This window comes from Saccoglossus kowalevskii, chromosome 3, assembly GCF_978046115.1.
Source record: "Saccoglossus kowalevskii chromosome 3, keSacKowa6.1, whole genome shotgun sequence".
NCBI classification, from domain to species: Eukaryota; Metazoa; Hemichordata; class Enteropneusta; family Harrimaniidae; genus Saccoglossus; species Saccoglossus kowalevskii.
In genome coordinates, this window is record NC_140643.1 from 12219662 (window position 1) to 12241812 (window position 22151).

The 22151-nt window shown below is 35.2% G+C and overlaps 1 protein-coding gene across 1 annotated transcript in view; it reads left to right on the forward strand.

Annotated features, from left to right (window-relative positions):
* Positions 1–3404: 3404 nt before the first annotated feature.
* The window catches only part of LOC102801474 (Fanconi anemia group D2 protein-like), a 69617-nt gene continuing 50870 nt past the window's right edge, over positions 3405–22151 (forward strand). Inside the window, exons 1-9 of the mRNA XM_085497559.1 lie at positions 3405–3540; positions 4926–5002; positions 5092–5100; positions 9799–9933; positions 15008–15075; positions 15892–15944; positions 19053–19100; positions 19190–19250; positions 21823–21875. Of these exons, the coding sequence (XP_085353685.1) occupies positions 4936–5002; positions 5092–5100; positions 9799–9933; positions 15008–15075; positions 15892–15944; positions 19053–19100; positions 19190–19250; positions 21823–21875 (494 nt within the window). The 5' untranslated portion in view covers positions 3405–3540; positions 4926–4935. The remainder of the gene's footprint in view (positions 3541–4925; positions 5003–5091; positions 5101–9798; positions 9934–15007; positions 15076–15891; positions 15945–19052; positions 19101–19189; positions 19251–21822; positions 21876–22151) is intronic.

Sequence of the window (22151 nt, forward strand, 5' to 3'; positions counted from 1 at the left end):
TTTGTAAGGAAACAATGAGATGTCAATGTCCTTGTTAGTAACATAATTGGCATTAATTGAAACTGTTATTGAACAATGATCTGATAGGTGGTTTAACTGGTTAACTCTAAAATATCTAATCTGTGATAAGAAGATCTTTTGAACAATAAAATAGTCTACCTGGCTTACACCATTGTACTGGTAACATGTAACTTTACCAGATAAATCTCCTACTATTCTACCATTGCCAATTATCATATCTGTTGTTATACAGTGACTACATAAATACTGGCCATATTTATTATTCACCTTGTCCATAGTTTGTCTAATGTCATTATTGAGTTCTATGTATGGTATAGCTGCATCTTTTTCTTCTTGCATAGTATCTTTTTGTCCTGCTGTTCTGGAATTCAAGTCGCCCAGAATGCACACATTTCCATAATTTGAAAATTGCAGAGTTTCATCCGTGATGATATCGAATATATCTTCACCAGAAATATTACTGTTGAGATAATATGATGATCCCAATGGTGGGATATATACACTACATAAATATAAATCTTTATCTAAACCAAAGAATTCTTTATGCAATTTAATCCAAAGGGACTCCTTACATTTGCTTGTAATTTTACTTAAACCTTTCTTAAATGTAGATTTAAATAGAATTACTATACCTCCAGAGGATTTCCTAGCATTTTTATTCTTCTGCCTGTCTAATCTAAAATACAAATAATTATCTGGTATGCTAATCTTAACACTACTGTCTAACCATGTTTCTAATAAACATATAATATCATGGTTTCTAACAAAATCAATAAAAAGATTATCATTAATACAAGATTTCAAACCGTGTACATTCCAAGATGCAATTTTCAGTTGTTGCTTGAATCTGTTCATTACTTATCCACTATATCCCCAAGGAGGATACGAGTATGGTGCAGAAGGAAAATACTTTGGTATCATAGGCATAGGTAGTGGTGGTTGTTGCGATGACAAGTGAATCCCATGTTGATACCAGTCAGGTGTAGGCATGTGGTACATTGGAGTGTACCCATGGTTTTCAGCTATGTTGCTGTTTGTATTAGGACTGGTAGTGGTACTTTCCATTTCTTTATTGTCCTTATTGCTGTTGTCAGATGTATTTCTGGTTGTTTGTCTTTTGTTGTTGTTATGGTGGCTAGTACTACCGGTACTACAGTTTTGAGTTATTTGTCTCTTTGTATTATATCTTTGTTGTCTATCACTTGAGAGTCTGTTTTCTGCTCTTGGTTTATTTCTCATTGCATTTATTATATTAGATGCAAGTACTTTAGTGCCAATATCATTGAGGTGTACATTGTCCACATGGTAATATTTCTTAGCACCATATAGTTTCTTGTGGTCAACAAACACTATACCATCTTGGTTGTCTACATATGACTTAACTTTGAGGTTAACTTCTTTTATCTTCTTATTCATGTCAGTATTACCTCTAGGTAGTATACCTGATATGATGACTTTATTGGCTGGTTTCATGTTAGACTTAGTTTGTTGAGCCAAGTTCATAATATCTTCAGCAACATCCTCACTTTTTCTATTGTTAGCAATGTCATTGCTACCAACATGGAGTATTATTTTATCAACATCTTTTAATGACATTGCATTGATGTGGTTAGTTGCATCAGCTAAGGTTGATGAGCGTACTTTCTCCACTCGATTTCTAGATAATTGTTCTTCATTATTATGTTTTAATAATGAGTCGCCAATCAGTACTATTTTATTGGACTGTTTAGCAGATTCATCTTTTTTACCACTGTTACTTGGCTTTATTTGTTTGTCATTTTTAACATTTCTTCTTCCTTTGGTGTCCAAATCTCTGGTAGCTGATTCTGTAGTATGTGTATTATGTTTTTCACCAACTTGAATCTTTACACTTGGCTTATGTGGATCACATTGACTTGCTGTAGAAGTCTTCTTAACAGGTTGAAAGCCAGTATCCATTCCTTGTACTATTGTTTCCAAGTTATCATACTTCTCTTCTAATTTCTTAACTTGACTAGCCAGCATTTTATTGTTTGCTGTCAAGTCAATGTTCTCTTTCATCAGTAGAGAGTTAGCATCTATCATTTCTTTAATCTGTTTAGTATGGTTAATTTCGTTATATTCCATGTATTCTTTCATTTCCTTAATTTCATTAGCTTGTTCCTTCTCACTGTTTGCCATCCAATATCCATTCATTGTCTCCATCTTTTTACTACATTCTTCCTTAATGTACTCCATCATGTATTCTTTTATTTTCTGCATCTCTTTAACATGCTTGTTTTCACTATGCTGTACATGATCTTTCAATCTTGATTCTATTTCATCATATTTTGTGGCAAGTTTATTTAATGAGCTTGTTAATTCTGCAACTCTTTTTTCCTCTATGTTCATCCTAATATTAACAGATTTAAGTTTTCCCTCAATGGTAGCTAAATCCTCCTTCCTCTCTTCAGTCATAGAATTATTCACTTTGATTCTTTCATCATCTATACTGTCACTAAGTGATATATACTTTTCCTCCAGTATATCAACTGCTAAACTGACATTGTTTAGCTTACCCTCTAGTTGATTATGTCTGTTATCCAGAGATCTGTAGTGACCCTGAAAAACTTTAGTTATACTTAATGGTGGACTTGCTGGTGTTGATTGAATTTTATTAATCAGCTTATCTTCAAAACTTTCTTTGTCATTACAGTTACAGAGTTCCATTTCTTGATCACTGTTTTGTGAATTGACATCCATTTTACTTCCTGTGGTAGACTCAGTTGAAGAAATCAGTACATCCTTTGTTTGTTTTAACACCTTCTTGTTTGCTGTAACAGTGACCTTGTGTTTTAAGACTGCAAAGTCATTCACAGCCCATGACTGAAAATTAACTGATTGAACTAGTACACCACCATTACAATAGAATGTTATCTGCAAAACAGAGTTTTCTTTTATCTTGTAAGAGTTCATTCTATAGTGAAGCATTCTTGTTATCTCAAATTTGTTATTAGAATCTTCCCATTGAACTTCAACATTGTGTTTATCTTCATAGGTTTTATCATACCATTGTTTACACACATCAACCCAGACTTGAATCTTGTCAACTATACATCTGAACTTTACATCACAAGGGGTATGAATTCCTCCAACTTGTTTATAATCAGTATAAAGAGTTTCAAATGTAGTAATTTCTTTCATTGGTATGTTACGTTTCCTGTTGATTGTACTCACATTTTCAGCTGTTTCTGCAGATAGACTATTGCCACTCACTGTATCCATTGTATCAAAGTCATCATCATACTTGTAGTTTGGAAGGCGTAAAGGTTTTGGTATTCTTTTTGGCGTTTCCTCAGCTGATTGAGTATCCATTTTGCTGTTATTACATGCAGGTTGTATTCATGAAGACAGTCAAGGCTGTATATCGAATGTGTTTTCCTTCTGACCAACTCTTATGTAACTCTTAGCAGAGATGATGTAAACACACTGCTGCTAGGATGGCGGCCATTTTATCATTATATCATTAGTATATGCATGGAGGTAAAAGGGGACATGGAGGTAAATGTTATATGTAAAAGGGTAATGTTCACAGGATTTTATGTTTTGATATTTTGAACATATTTACAACATTTTAAACACACAAATGATGACGATGATTTCTGTTGTAATGTCACATAAATCTAATTTACCGGATTTTATAAAATTTTTGAAATTAACATCCAGTGTATAATTAGTGCATTGAAGCATGGAACTATAAACCCCAGGAAGAACAACGAAACTAAGAGGATTAAAAAAACCTTTGTCTTAGTTTATCTTACAGTGCTTTCGCTTTTGTTTCCACGACATTAGTCATACTCCATGTTAGTTGCCGCCGATACGCCCGTTTCAACCGCTTTGCTGGAAACGGAAAACTTGAAAAAAAAATTTCATATCTGCGCAGTAAAATATTTCGTTCACTACGCATGCGCAAACAAGTCGGTCTGCAGGGTGACCTTCAGTGTACCGGAAATCATGCAACGGGTCGGAGTTTTAGCGAGTTTTCATAATTTTTAATGTCGTTTTTAGATTACTTCTTGTTTTTTTCAACCCTCGAAAAAATAAGGTTGCGAAAGTTTGCGAAACATGGGCTTTGGTGAGCTGTTTGTTGTTGAGATATCCCGACTAATTCCGTGTTTCCCTTCGATCGCCAGAAGTGGCAATGTGTTTTTTTTTTCCGTTGAATGTCGATCATTTATCAGTGTTTTTGTCTTGGCGCCATTGTTTTTTTATGCTATAACCGGAACAACTCGGTCACGTGATCTCCCGGAGTCGTCCGATTGACTCCGAAAATGACCGACAGTCGGAGATAAACGTTCATTTGCGTAAATCGGCTTATTTTTTAATGCGACAAAATAAACAGTCAAAATAAACATTCGACATCGCGGCAACTATCATAGTTCAAAGGAAACGAAGTGGTTGTTCTTCCTGGGGTTTATAGTTCCATGATTGAAGTATATCACATTGAAACACTGTGATACTATTTTTTTTCTATTTTTCACTACACTAATAACGTATATTATTATACATCTGTCACTGTAATGACATAAGTTACAGCTTGTCGTAATTTTGCGATATTTTACGGGGTATTTTCATCCTCCAACATTAGGAAATGCAAATTCCAACTATGGAATGATTATGCGCGTAAGCGTCCTCTAATAATAAAAACAAACATGGCTGCCACCGGAGTTTGACCGAACTCCACACAAAGAAGTTCCCTGATTCAGTTCTAAACATTTTAGATTTCGGCATTCCCATGATGTATCCTTGGAAGGTAGGAAAAGATATGTACTCAGACAGTACATCTTTGCATCGACCTCCATTATGTGTCGGTCGATACTCAGCTGTACTGTCTTTGTGCATACTTTGAGGTATCCTCGTAATAACCTCATAATATTGTATTGTAGACATCTGATAATGGTTAAATCAAGAAGCAAGAGAAGACGGGCATCAACTGATACAGAACAGGACGCCACAACAACTGGTTAGATCATCTATTTTTTTTAATTTTTTTAACCGTTTTTCTCTTTTTCTTTGTGGTTGTAGTTGGGTGGAGCACTCATAAAAATACAGGAAAGTATTGTATTTGCTTAATATTAGAAGCATATCTCTAATAGTAGTGCATTTTTATGGAAAGATTTAGAAGGATTTTCATGAAATACTATATGACAATATCAAATCTGAATTTCAGCTTATGAATGAATGTACAAAGAGTTGAATCACACTCCAATGTTTTACTGAACTATTTATGTGCAGGGACTCAGGGACTGGGACAGGTAAGTGAAGAAGTTGCCTGTCCCTGTGAACAAGTGTATAAGAATACAGAGTCTTTAATTATTGGTCAAATGAAGTAGTTCAAAGCTGCATGATTATTGTATCATGTAACTATGGCCAGAGAGGCTGAAAAGCTGTTTTAGGGTTCAGGTCAATCCTGGATTTTGCAAATGTTTCATGGTCAAAAACTGTCAATGAGTCTTAGATTAAGTCACCATAAGTGTAGGAGCTTGTATTGTTAGCATCAATAATCATTTCACTCAATGTAATCAGGGATTTCATTAGTGTTCGATAATGTGGAGTCCCTGGGACCCACCCCTTATAAAATGTGTGGATCCCTTAAAAATATGTGGGGTCCCTGTCGCTACTGTACTTTATTTTTCTAAAATAGTTTTTTGCACGAACTATTACACAATAAACATAAACAGGCATTAATCACATTTATATTGTACTTTATTTACATGTTCATTCCACCCTTTACATGTCAGCAATCTGCATTATTTACATGGTTTTCTTCTATTTCTACTGTTATTAAAATACAATGCTGCTTTTACAAATTTTAAATCATTAACAGGTTTACCCTCAAGTTCTTCATAAGCCTAGATAAATGAGCTGGTGTCAGACTTAACTTAGACTTAACAAGAAAAGGCATGGCCATATAGAACCTGCCGGGGAGGAGATCTTGCAAATAACTTATCGATCCATGGCTTCTAGAAAAGTGATTTTTTTTCTCCCGTAGTCACTTGTGTTATATAATTAAATAGTTCATTGTTTTGATTGATATTGTCACCAGAAAACAATACACCCAAAATTTGTACATACTAGTACTAGTACCAGATTTTGGAGTTTGGGTTTTTAAAAAAAATAAAATGGGACCAAGAAATCGACAATTTTTCGGCAGATTTTATTTAATATTTGTTATTTAAATATTTTGGCGTCATTTTTCGGACATTACAAAAAATGAAAAATTCAACATGGTCTTATTTTTCAAACTTAAGCGACCACAACTGAGGATGCTATTGGTTGAGATTTCGCAGCAACAATGTTTGTTGAGTAGCTCTTCAAAATTCATGTCATTCAATTGTACATGTTGGCAGCGGTTACTGATATGAGATGTAAATCATATTTTGGCAATACTCGCACGTTCAATGTCATAAGTCAAGTAATGATATGACCTTGAAATTACTGATTTATTGGAGATCAGTTGAATATTCATACAACATTTGTGAATGTTAAACCAATGCCACTTTGAAATACATCAGATCATTAGAACACACATGTAAACTCTGAACACAAGGGTGAACTCTGAACACACAGGTGAACTCTGAACACACAGGTGAACTCTGAACACACAGGTAAACTCTGGACACACGAGTAAACTCTGAACACACCGGTGAACTCTGAACACACATATAAACTCTGAACACACGGGTAAACTCTGAACACAAGGGTGAACTCAGAACACACAGGTGAACTCTGAACACACAGGTGAACTCCGAACACACAGGTGAACTATGAACACAGGTGAACTATGAACACACAGTTAAACTCTGAACACACAGGTAAACTCTGAACACACAGGTGAACTCTGAACACACAGGTGAACTCTGAACACACAGGTGAACTCTGAACACAGTTAAACTCTGAACACACAGGTAAACTCTGAACACACAGGTAAACTCTGAACACACAGGTAAACTCACACAGGTAAACTCTAAACATACGGGTAAACTCTGAACACAGGTAAACTCTGAACACAGGTAAACTCTGAACACAGGTAAACTCTGAACACAGTTAAACTCTGAACACAGGTAAACTCTGAACACAAGGTAAACTCTGAACACAAGGTAAACTCTGAACACACAGGTAAGCTCGGAACACACAGGTAAACTCTGAACACACTGGTGAACTCTGAACACACAGGTAAACTCTGAACACACAGACGAACTCTGAACACACAGGTAAACTCTGAACACACAGGTGAAATATGAACACAGTTAAACTCTGAACACACAGGTAAAGTCTGAACACAGGTAAACGCTGAACACACAGGTAAACTCACACAGGTAAACTCTGAACACAGCTAAACTCTGAACACAGGTGAACTCAGAACACAGCTAAACTTTGAACACAGGTAAACTCTGAACACAAGGTAAACTCTGAACACAGGTAAACTCAGAACACACAGGTAAGCTCGGAACACACAGGTAAACTCTGAACACACTGGTGAACTCTGAACACACAGGTAAACTCTAAACACACAGGTGAACTTGGAACACAGGTAAACTTGGAACACAGGTAAACTTGGAACACAGGTAAACTCTGAACACAGGTAAACTCAGAACACACAGGTAAGCTCGGAACACACAGGTAAACTCGGAACACACAGGTGAACTTGGAACACAGGTGAACTTGGAACACAGGTAAACTCTGAACACAAGGTAAACTCTGAACACATGTAAACTCTGAACACAAGTAAACTTTGAACACAGGTAAACTCTGAACACACAGGTAAGCTCGGAACACACAGGTAAACTCGGAACACACAGGTGAACTTGGAACACAGGTAAACTCTGAACACAAGGTAAACTCTGAACACAGGTAAACTTGGAACACAGGTAAACTCTGAACACAAGGTAAACTCTGAACACAGGTAAACTTTGAACACAGGTGAACTTGGAACACAGGTGAACTTGGAACACAGGTAAACTCTGAACACAAGGTAAACTCTGAACACATGTAAACTCTGAACACAGGTAAACTCTGAACACAGGTAAACTCTGAACACAAGGTAAACTCTGAACACATGTAAACTCTGAACACAGGTAAACTTTGAACACAGGTAAACTCTGAACACACCGGTAAACTCTGAACACAGGTAAACTCTGAACACATGTAAACTCGGAACACACAGGTAAACTCGGAACACACAGGTAAACTCGGAACACACAGGTGAACTTGGAACACAGGTAAACTCTGAACACACAGGTAAACTCTAAACACACAGGTGAACTTGGAACACAGGTAAACTTGGAACACAGGTAAACTCTGAACACAGGTAAACTCAGAACACACAGGTAAGCTCGGAACACACAGGTAAACTCGGAACACACAGGTGAACTTGGAACACAGGTGAACTTGGAACACAGGTAAACTCTGAACACAAGGTAAACTCTGAACACATGTAAACTCTGAACACAGGTAAACTTTGAACACAAGGTAAACTCTGAACACACAGGTAAGCTCGGAACACACAGGTAAACTCGGAACACACAGGTGAACTTGGAACACAGGTAAACTCTGAACACAAGGTAAACTCTGAACACATGTAAACTCTGAACACAGGTAAACTCTGAACACAGGTGAACTTGGAACACAGGTAAACTCTGAACACAAGGTAAACTCTGAACACATGTAAACTCTGAACACAGGTAAACTTTGAACACATGTAAACTTTGAACACAGGTAAACTCTGAACACAAGGTAAACTCTGAACACAAGGTAAACTCTGAACACATGTAAACTCTGAACACAGGTAAACTTTGAACACAGGTAAACTCTGAACACACAGGTAAACTCTGAACACAGGTAAACTCTGAACACAAGGTAAACTCTGAACACATGTAAACTCGGAACACACAGGTAAACTCGGAACACACAGGTGAACTTGGAACACAGGTGAACTTGGAACACAGGTGAACTCTGAACACACAGGTGAACTCTGAACACACAGGTAAACTCTGAACACACAGGTAAACTCTGAACACACAGGTGAACTCTGAACACACAGGTGAACTCTGAACACACAGGTGAACTCGGAACACACAGGTGAACTCGGAACACAGGTGAACTCGGAACACGGGTGAACTCTGCTGATATCAATGTCCTAAAATTCTTAAGTTTTTTTCAAAGAACCTAGTGTACGATTGTGTGACCATGTGGACGATACCTTGCTATGCACTATCATAGTACCATGGCTCAATATAAACCGTATTTAAATACTATTTAATAAAACTGAAAACACAAGCATGGTCTACAAATATTCTACCATTTATCGCATAAGATTTCCTCATGTGGTGGCCTGCAACATTGAAAATAGATCAATTTAAGGTAAAATACAATTAATTATTAAAAAAGTCTCAAATCAGGGACAGGTACCTCATTGTTTGGGACAGGCACTTTTATTCTCTAGTCTCTCCAATTGGCAGGCAACTTTTTTCAACCCCTGATGCCAACTTTTTAAACTTGTCATTCACATAATCTTGTGTGCACTTCAAATAGAGCAAATTGTTAAGTTTGTTATTTGTATTAATTTGCATATGACGTCTTCTTCTGTACTAAACTGATGGTTATTTTCATTCAATTGCACATCATGAGAATCAACAATGAATATTCAAGTTATGATTGAATGTTACATTGTCATATAAGTCCAGTTTAGCCAAGTTTACAATGCACAAATAAACCTCTATGGCAAGATTGTAATTATATGTCAATTTTTTTTTTCAGTGAAAAAGAGTAAGATTGGAAAGCAGCGCCATGGGAAATCAGATGATAAATTCATAGAAGACACTTCTGTTTTTGGTCAACTCATAAAGCAGTGTGGATTTGTACTTATGGCTGATGACAGATTTAATGAAATAAGTATGTAAGCCTTGGTTACTGTTTTCATGGATCCCTATAACTTCCTGAGTTTCATGTCATGAATAGATTTTTTTAATGGACCCTCAACTCTGATGACGTGATTTCTGTTTCATTGACCCTAAAATTCTATTTGGATAACTTGATTTCTGCTTCATTGACCCTAAAATTCTATTTGGATAACTTGATTTCTGTTTCATTGACCCTAAAATTCTATTTGGATAACTTGATTTCTGTTTCATTGACCCTAAAATTCTATTTGGATAACTTGATTTCTATTTCATTGACCCTAAAATTCTATTTGGATAACTTGATTTCTGTTTCATTGACCCTAAAATTCTATTTGGATAACTTGATTTCTGTTTCATTGACCCTAAAATTCTATTTGGATAACTTGATTTCTGTTTCATTGACCCTAAAATTCTATTTGGATAACTTGATTTCTGTTTCATTGACCCTAAAATTCTATTTGGATAACTTGATTTCTGTTTCATTGACCCTAAAATTCTATTTGGATAACTTGATTTCTGTTTCATTGACCCTAAAATTCTATTTGGATAACTTGATTTCTGTTTCATTGACCCTAAAATTCTATTTGGATAACTTGATTTCTGTTTCATTGACCCTAAAATTCTATTTGGATAACTTGATTTCTGTTTCATTGACCCTAAAATTCTATTTGGATAACTTGATTTCTGTTTCATTGACCCTAAAATTCTATTTGGATAACTTGATTTCTGTTTCATTGACCCTAAAATTCTATTTGGATAACTTGATTTTGGTTTCATTGACCCTAAAATTCTATTTGGATAACTTGATTTCTGTTTCATTGACCCTAAAATTCTATTTGGTTAACTTGATTTCTGTTTCATTGACCCTAAAATTCTATTTGGATAACTTGATTTTGGTTTCATTGACCCTAAAATTCTATTTGGATAACTTGATTTCTGTTTCATTGACCCTAAAATTCTGTTTGGATAACTCGATTTCTGTTTCATTGACCCTAAAATTCTATTTGGATAACTTGATTTCTGTTTCATTGACCCTAAAATTCTATTTGGATAACTTGATTTCTGTTTCATTGACCCGAAAATTCTATTTGGATAACTTGATTTCTGTTTCATTGACCCTAAAATTCTATTTGGATAACTTGATTTCTGTTTCATTGACCCGAAAATTCTATTTGGATAACTTGATTTCTGTTTCATTGACCCGAAAATTCTATTTGGATAACTTGATTTCTGTTTCATTGACCCTAAAATTCTATTTGGATAACTTGATTTTGGTTTCATTGACCCTAAAATTCTATTTGGATAACTTGATTTCTGTTTCATTGACTCTAAAATTCTATTTGGATAACTTGATTTCTGTTTCATTGACCCTAAAATTCTATTTGGATAACTTGATTTCTGTTTCATTGACCCTAAAATTCTATTTGAATAACTTGATTTCTGTTTCATTGACCCTAAAATTCTATTTGGTTAACTTGATTTCTGTTTCATTGACTCTAAAATTCTATTTGGATAACTTGATTTCTGTTTCATTGACCCTAAAATTCTATTTGGATAACTTGATTTCTGTTTCATTGACCCTAAAATTCTATTTGGATAACTTGATTTCTGTTTCATTGACCCTAAAATTCTATTTGGATAACTTGATTTTGGTTTCATTGACCCTAAAATTCTATTTGGATAACATGATTTTGGTTTCATTGACTCTAAAATTCTATTTGGATAACTTGATAACCCTACACTTTTCTGATGTCTTTTTTTCTGTTACGTGGACCTGCATATCCACCTTTTATTTCCTGACTACTTGATTACTGTTACGTGGACCCGCATATCCACCTTTTATTTCCTGACTACTTGATTACTGTTACGTGGACCCGCATATCCACCTTTTATTTCCTGACTACTTGATTACTGTTACATGGACCCGCATATCCACCTTTTATTTCCTGACTACTTGATTACTGTTACGTGGACCCGCATATCCACCTTTTATTTCCTGACTACTTGATTACTGTTACGTGGACCCGCATATCCACCTTTTATTTCCTGACTACTTGATTACTGTTACGTGGACCCGCATATCCACCTTTTATTTCCTGACTACTTGATTACTGTTACGTGGACCCGCATATCCACCTTTTATTTCCTGACTACTTGATTACTATTACGTGGACCCGCATATCCACCTTTTATTTCCTGACTACTTGATTACTGTTACGTGGACCCGCATATCCACCTTTTATTTCCTGACTACTTGATTACTGTTACGTGGACCCGCATATCCACCTTTTATTTCCTGACTACTTGATTACTGTTACGTGGACCCGCATATCCACCTTTTATTTCCTGACTACTTGATTACTGTTACGTGGACCCGCATATCCACCTTTTATTTCCTGACTACTTGATTACTGTTACGTGGACCCGCATATCCACCTTTTATTTCCTGACTACTTGATTACTGTTACATGGACCCGCATATCCACCTTTTATTTCCTGACTACTTGATTACTGTTACGTGGACCCGCACATCCACCTTTTATTTCCTGACTACTTGATTACTGTTACGTGGACCCGCATATCCACCTTTTATTTCCTGACTACTTGATTACTGTTACGTGGACCCGCATATCCACCTTTTATTTCCTGACTACTTGATTACTGTTACGTGGACCCGCATATCCACCTTTTATTTCCTGACTACTTGATTACTGTTACGTGGACCCGCATATCCACCTTTTATTTCCTGACTACTTGATTACTGTTACGTGGACCCGCATATCCACCTTTTATTTCCTGACTACTTGATTACTGTTACGTGGACCCGCATATCCACCTTTTATTTCCTGACTACTTGATTACTGTTACGTGGACCCGCATATCCACCTTTTATTTCCTGACTACTTGATTACTGTTACGTGGACCCGCATATCCACCTTTTATTTCCTGACTACTTGATTACTGTTACGTGGACCCGCATATCCACCTTTTATTTCCTGACTACTTGATTACTGTTACGTGGACCCGCATATCCACCTTTTATTTCCTGACTACTTGATTACTGTTACGTGGACCCGCATATCCACCTTTTATTTCCTGACTACTTGATTACTGTTATGTGGACCCGCATATCCACCTTTTATTTCCTGACTACTTGATTACTGTTACGTGGACCCGCATATCCACCTTTTATTTCCTGACTACTTGATTATACTGTTACGTGGACCCGCATATCCACCTTTTATTTCCTGACTACTTGATTACTGTTACGTGAACCCGCATATCCACCTTTTATTTCCTGACTACTTGATTACTGTTACGTGGACCCGCATATCCACCTTTTATTTCCTGACTACTTGATTACTGTTACGTGGACCCGCATATCCACCTTTTATTTCCTGACTACTTGATTACTGTTACGTGGACCCGCATATCCACCTTTTATTTCCTGACTACTTGATTACTGTTACGTGGACCCGCATATCCACCTTTTATTTCCTGACTACTTGATTACTGTTATGTGGACCCGCATATCCACCTTTTATTTCCTGACTACTTGATTACTGTTACGTGGACCCGCATATCCACCTTTTATTTCCTGACTACTTGATTATACTGTTACGTGGACCCGCATATCCACCTTTTATTTCCTGACTACTTGATTACTGTTACGTGAACCCGCATATCCACCTTTTATTTCCTGACTACTTGATTACTGTTACGTGGACCCGCATATCCACCTTTTATTTCCTGACTACTTGATTACTGTTACGTGGACCCGCATATCCACCTTTTATTTCCTGACTACTTGATTACTGTTACGTGGACCCGCATATCCACCTTTTATTTCCTGACTACTTGATTACTGTTACATGGACCCGCATATCCACCTTTTATTTCCTGACTACTTGATTACTGTTACGTGGACCCGCATATCCACCTTTTATTTCCTGACTACTTGATTACTGTTACGTGGACCCGCATATCCACCTTTTATTTCCTGACTACTTGATTACTGTTACGTGGACCCGCATATCCACCTTTTATTTCCTGACTACTTGATTACTGTTACGTGGACCCGCATATCCACCTTTTATTTCCTGACTACTTGATTACTGTTACGTGGACCCGCATATCCACCTTTTATTTCCTGACTACTTGATTACTGTTACGTGGACCCGCATATCCACCTTTTATTTCCTGACTACTTGATTACTGTTACGTGGACCCGCATATCCACCTTTTATTTCCTGACTACTTGATTACTGTTACGTGGACCCGCATATCCACCTTTTATTTCCTGACTACTTGATTACTGTTACGTGGACCCGCATATCCACCTTTTATTTCCTGACTACTTGATTACTGTTACGTGGACCCGCATATCCACCTTTTATTTCCTGACTACTTGATTACTGTTACGTGGACCCGCATATCCACCTTTTATTTCCTGACTACTTGATTACTGTTACATGGACCCGCATATCCACCTTTTATTTCCTGACTACTTGATTACTGTTACGTGGACCCGCATATCCACCTTTTATTTCCTGACTACTTGATTACTGTTACGTGGACCCGCATATCCACCTTTTATTTCCTGACTACTTGATTACTGTTACGTGGACCCGCATATCCACCTTTTATTTCCTGACTACTTGATTACTGTTACGTGGACCCGCATATCCACCTTTTATTTCCTGACTACTTGATTACTGTTACGTGGACCCGCATATCCACCTTTTATTTCCTGACTACTTGATTACTGTTATGTGGACCCGCATATCCACCTTTTATTTCCTGACTACTTGATTACTGTTACGTGGACCCGCATATCCACCTTTTATTTCCTGACTACTTGATTACTGTTACGTGGACCCGCATATCCACCTTTTATTTCCTGACTACTTGATTACTGTTATGTGGACCCGCATATCCACCTTTTATTTCCTGACTACCCCCGGTACTTGATTACTGTTACGTGGTCTCCCACAACAAACAAGTAATAAAAGTAAGTAGAATAGCGACAGACGTATTTATGATTGACATGGTTCATGTCATTTCAGATGTAGACCAGGCTGTATTTCAGCGAGATCTCACCAAGACTATTAAGCAGCACTCTCACTACCCTCAGGTAAGTTCAATTTAAAGGACGATGATCATCGTGCGGTATAGGTCCAAATTTTGTGTAAACAAACAATGTCATTTACACATGTTGTAAACAACACTATGGGTCTGATATCGAACAAGACTCGGCATGATGACCCCTGCTCTTTAACTGTTTGAGTGCCATTATCATCTTTTTGCACCATCTACAAAATTATTTTGTGTAGTCTGCTCCTTCTTCACATGAAATGCTGATAAAAATTGATAAGTCTTTTGATCAAAAACTAAAAGCAATATCTTAAACTATCTGTATGCTTCAAAATGGTGATGAAATTTCTGAAAATTTTACAAAATGTTAAAATATTTGCACTGAATTTTGGATGGTTGAAATTTGTTAGTATAGCCATCAATGTGTGTTATTCTTATTGAAATGTTTCAACCTACATTGTATTTTACTGCATTATTTCAGTAAGTTAACATATCCTTAAATGATACATGTAAATTAAAAATAAATGTTCTATTTAGGGCACAATACAAAACAATTAACTGTCGTTAACAAGGTTTTGTGAGAGTTTTGCAAATTTGAGTTGCGTTCGTCGGCAAGCATGTGACCATGTGATGTAACAAATATACAGTTTATTCATAATCGTCTAGTTTTCACAAAATGTCTTGACAGCATTTGTTGCGACATAATTTCACATTAGCCACTTTTACTCTTTTACATAAAAATTTATATATTTACTTTTACAAAAACTTTGTGCTTACCCTGACTCATGACATTCATGAAAGATTTATCTCTCACAGGAAAAAAACTGATTATAGTCATTTGCAATATACATTTCAGGTATTAGAAGAATTCATATCAGCTTTCCAGAATCATATTGAAGATCCAGTTAGGTAAACATGATTCTATTATTATAATAATAATAATAATAATTTTAATAATAATAATTTTATTACCAGTATTTACATGTTATCTCAATCAGTCAATCATTTCATGTATACAAGCTAATTCAATAATATGTGTCTGTTTCTCAGTATGGTTGACAATAGTATCAAATTTTTGAGCGCCAAAGTCAACTTCAGACAACATCCACAAAATTGTTTTATTTATAGTCTGCTCTATTCCATAAATAATTTGTTTCCGATTTTTTGATCAATTTTTTCGATCATAAACTAGAAGTAATGTCATATTTTGTCTGTTTGTTCTAAATTAGAGATTTAATTTGGTGAGTTACAAAAAATATGAAAAATTTACCCCATCTTGAGTGAGAAAAATATTGTTGGTATCAACTTGTGAAATAGAAGCAATATATTTATTACAATTTTAAGTGTTTTTGACTCCCATGTGCGAAGCACAAAATGGGAGTCTTTGCAGTTAGTGTGTCTGTATGTGTGTGTGTATGTGTGTATGTGTGTATGTGTGTGTGTGTGTATGTGTGTCCGACTGTTCCACTGCTATCTCAAGAACCATACATCGGTTTTTGATGAAACTTGGTGCATAGATGCTCTGGGCCAATGCGCAGATTTGATTAGGTTTTGGTAAAAATCCATGCTCGTTAATTACCTAATTTGCATGATAATTAGCTAATTTTTAGCTGTTCTATGACTGTTCCACTGATATCTAAAGAACCACTCATTGGATTTTGATGAAACTTGGTACATAGATGCTCTGAACATATGCGCAGATTTGATTAATTTTTGGTAAAAATCCGTGCATATTAATTACCTAATTTGCATGATAATTAGCTATTTTTTAGTGGTTCCATGACTGTTCCACTGATATCTAAACAACCACTCATTGGATTTTGATGAAACTTGGTACATAGATGCTCTGAACTAATGCTAGGTTTTGATTAGTTTTTGGTAATAATCCGTGGATACTAATTACCTAATTTGCATAATGATTAGTCAATTTTCGGTTTTTCCACTGATATCTCAAGTACTAATCATCACATTTCAATGAAACTTGGTACATAGATGTCATACGACACTGCACAGACCTGATAGTTTTTATGGTAATATCAGTACATATTAATTACCTAATTTGCATAATTAATTAATTTTCAGCATTTGATATAAGTAGTTAGCATTACATTTCAATGAAACTTGGTACTTACATACTCAAGGACTATGCAGAGATTGATTGTTTTCGATAAATATTTGTGCATATTAATCACCTAATTTGCATAATTAGTTAATTTTCAGCTTTTCCACGGGTATCTCAAGTACTAATCATCGCATTTCAATGAAACTTGGTACATAGATCCTTTAGGACTATGCAGAGACCTGATTAGTTTTAGGGTAAATAATTGTGCATATTAATTACCTAAGAGTCTAAGTTTTACCGTAGTCATTGACGTTTGTCTATTCAAGAGTACATGTGTATGATTTTTATCGTGACTAGCGTGAGCGGGTAAGCTTCCTTTCGAGAATGAGCTGTTATCACTGTGAACAATGTTAAATTATTCTTCAGATGACCAGTTTATTTTTTAAAAACAACTAATTTTTTTATTTAAAAAAAATCATGCCGTTTTCGCATCAAAATCCAAGCCAAAACATCGTACTACAACACCAATCTCTTCCGCATCGCGTTCAATAACATTAACATATTTAAATAAGCTATGGTAATTTGAACACGTTGGCATCATCCAGCTTTTTGATTGGTTAATTAGCGATTTGACCTATTTGACCTAAGAGAACATGGCGGATATCCTACAGCATCAAACGTTTATACGAGACCGGAATCATTCGCTTACGATGAAACTAAGTTGACTTTTATTTGTATTTCATAACCATTCAACAAATTTATTTTGTGTACATTATTATAATCACTACTGAGTACAGTAATAATCAACAATTCAGAAACGCAGCATGCCGAGATTTTTGTGTTCGTTTTTATTTCAAACTTCGTTTATTTAGAATATATTTTCGTTACCAATAAAATAAAAATCTCTCAGTCAATCAGAAACCCGGATTCATGCCTTCGAGGAAGGTCCCGTTTGAACGCTCACATCGTTTTTTTTTCGTTTGTGGGAAAACTAAAACTGGTCGCAATTTTCGAATAAGAATGAGTCGGCAATTTTTAGTGGAATCGAAAATTTGGAGGTAAATAAAACACCGAAACCCGGTAAATAAATAGGCGATCGAATTTTTAGAGGGGTCGAAATTTTGGAGTTTTCACGGTACTAATTATTCCATTTCAATGAAACTTAGTATAAAGATGCTCTAGGACAATGTACAAACCTAATTAGTTTGGGGTAAAAATCTGTTCATATTAATTCCCTAATAAGCATAATAATTCATAATTTTTTGGTTCTAATCACATTTCAATTAAACTTGGAGACATAGATTTTCTGTTACATTGCGCAGACCTCATTAGTTTTACACTCAAATCTGGTCATATTAATTTTCTGATTTGCATAATTAGTTTTCAGCTAAGTAATTTCGAATTATATTTAATGTGTCTCCAATACTCTCAGCACATGGGAGTTCTTTCTAAGCTTTCTTTGATTCTACTTAGAATGAAATGTTTTGTGGAGCAAAAATTAGTCACTTTGAAGCTATTACCATGAATATATGTTTAAGCATTATTTGATTAATTAAAAATATCATACATTTTAATTTTCTAACAATTTTATAAAAATTTGATTTTTTTCATGGTATGTTAGTAGTACAGAAAAGTAATTTGTTGACCTTATGTATTTATCTGGGTTTAGTGAAAAGTTAAAAGTTAAGGAAGTTGTAATTGCTTTAAAAAGTTTCATTAAAACATTGACAAAATATAATTTGGTGAAAATTCAATGAAGCCTTATTATACACAATATATCATGATGCAATTTTCAGATAAAATTTGTTCCAATTTGAAAAAAACAACAATAATTTTGTACAATATTTAGCCATGTTTGTTGAGTGCAGTATTTTCTTTGAGCTGAGACAAAAATTAAATACTGGGAAATATTATTAATTACTCATCTGGTCATGTGATTGTTATTTTTTCTTCAGATTAAAACACAGTTTGTTGCCGACTGTAACTTCCAATGAATGTGACAGGTATGTGTGCAAATATTTTTACCAAGTGGAGGCCAGATGAAGTAAAAAATACACAAGAAATTAACAATTCTATATATTTTAATCCATAGTGCACGAGGTTCAAATCAGGATAGTTTGGTTAAAATGTTACTTGGAATTGATTTATTGCAGGTAAGTCTACCGTAAAAACTTGATTAATTCGCGGTCCCTATTAATTCGCGCACCCATTTTATTTTCAAATGCTAATTTTTAAATGTATCCTTTTAATTCGCGGCGTTCAAAAACATGTTTAAAATTGTATCCTATTAATTCGCGGGCCAGATTAAAGTGGATAACTCAGAATATATTGCATGAAGACATTAAAAATATACATTTTCTTTGAGTTTTTATGTTATCAGTACTTGGTGTAGCCGCAATCGCAGATGATCTCCATCATCACAGCCTTTCAGTTAGCAAGCAGTTTAGGTTCGGTAAAGATTTGACGTGAAAAAAATCATTCCCCCACAACACTACAGATGTTGGGCAAGATTATTACTTAGTCGATAAATATCCATCGGTCAGCACATCGATTACGAATTTCCGTGATCGAAAGCTTAGTACAGGGCTTTTTCTTTGCTGGTCCACAGGGTTGCATCGACCATATCTCCGCCATTATTCTATTAAGTCATTGAAGTGAACCACCTTATGGTGCGTAAATTGACGTTTTTGATTGGTCGGGCGATTGACCTCGTGTCATATTTTCATTATACCGGATTCGGTAAAAAACACAGAGTTAAGCGGTCATGTACGTTCTATAAATCTAACCTTGCACACATAATCTTGTACTGACGTGTTTTTTGTCCAAGAAAGACGTTCCCTTTCATTTAACCCCCCAGTTAACTCTTCGCGTCCATGGTATTTGTGAGAGTTGTAAGTAACTATATTGATTTGCATCAAGCTGGGTGGTTCGAATTTAAATATCAGTGCGTGAACTCTGGAGGTCAGTGCCCAATGCCGCACGTAATTCAAACGCGTGGTTATTAGAGTTCAGTCGAAATGTACGTGAATGATGCGATCGAAGTGCGCTGCCCAGAGTTTATTATATTATAGTAAAATTTAATTTGGCGTATGGTATGTTTATGTTTGCGTAATTATTACGAATGCAACGCATTATCAAGTCGGTGATATTGAAATATTCACAGACCCAATACCCCGGGTCAGTGCCCTAACAATAGTTAAAAAAAACTAATTATCATGAAAGCAATACATTACGAAGTTGAAATATTCAGAGCCGGTACAATATTGTAAACAAATTTGCGTAATTAGAAAAGCAGTGCACTAAGTAAACGACGTTGATATATTCAAAGCCAGTACAGAGTTGCATACAAGTTGCATAATTACAGTACCTTCGGATATAATATCAATTTTACTAGATTGACGCGCGGAGCACGAAAGAAAAAGGTTGCTAAGGTAACATGCCAGTTCAGTGCGTGACTTGGGATCAAACTTCGGTCAACACACACTTGATGTCAGCATCGCCACGCAGCAAGTTTCGCAAAGAAGTACTTGAAGTTCAATTGCGTCTCAAAATGATGTCGTGTTATGTCATGTCCATGATGCACCCCGTTTCGACTTTGGCTTGCTTTTCCTCCTTGGTGCATGTTCTTGTTCACATAAAATGCGACCTCTCACCAATGTATTAAAACACTTTGAATTTATACTTTGCATGATTATATTTGGTCAACGCGAAACATTATTTTTTAAACATTTTCTGAGATCATTTTTATCAACGCAGGGTTATTTTTCCAGACAAGATGGGCTTCGTAATATCTTCTCTATGTTGGTTGAGATGTATAATTAATTTTATATTGTTAACAAATTTAAAGTATCTCAGTGCCCTGTGTTGGTTGAGATGTATAATTACCTTTATATTGTTAACAAATTTAAAGTATCTCAGTGCCCTATGTAGGTTGAGATGTATAATTACCTTTATATTGTTAACAAATTTAAAGTATCTCAGTGTCCTATGTTGGTTGAGATGTATAATTACCTTTATATTGTTAACAAATTTAAAGTATCTCAGTGCCCTATGTTGGTTGAGATGTATAATTACCTTTATATTGTTAACAAATTTAAAGTATCTCAGTGTCCTATGTTGGTTGAGATGTATAATTACCTTTATATTGTTAACAAATTTAAAGTATCTCAGTGCCCTATGTTGGTTGAGATGTATAATTACCTTTATATTGTTAACAAATTTAAAGTATCTCAGTGTCCTATGTTGGTTGAGATGTATAATTACCTTTATATTGTTAACAAATTTAAAGTATCTCAGTGCCCTGTGTTGGTTGAGATGTATAATTACCTTTACATTGTTAACAAATTTAAAGTATCTCAGTGCCCTGTGTTGGTTGAGATGTATAATTACCTTTATATTGTTAACAAATTTAAAGTATCTCAGTGTCCTATGTTGGTTGAGATGTATAATTACCTTTATATTGTTAACAAATTTAAAGTATCTCAGTGCCCTATATAGGTTGAGATGTATAATTACCTTTATATTGTTAACAAATTTAAAGTATCTCAGTGCCCTATGTTGGTTGAGATGTATAATTACCTTTATATTGTTAACAAATTTAAAGTATCTCAGTGCCCTATGTAGGTTGAGATGTATAATTACCTTTATATTGTTAACAAATTTAAAGTATCTCAGTGCCCTGTGTTGGTTGAGATGTATAATAACCTTTATATTGTTTCTTTACAGCCAAATCTTGCAAGTATATTGTTGGAAAAACTCCCAGAATTCTCAGATGAAGAGTAAGTATTACACATTTTTTGAGTTTTGTCAGTTATGATGTATGTATGTGTGAATGCATGTTAATACCATAGAACACCAAATATCTTCCATTGACAGCTTATGTTAGATTTCACAAATTAATCTTCTTTAGTCCAGAATTAACAAGTATTTTTACAGAAACATTAAATGCTATAAAGTGATGAATATTGTAAACCATTTTAATTTCGTAAGGGAAAAATGTTTGTGAATTTCGAAAGTAAGTGAATGAGTGCGAAATGTCATCAACGGTTTTGACA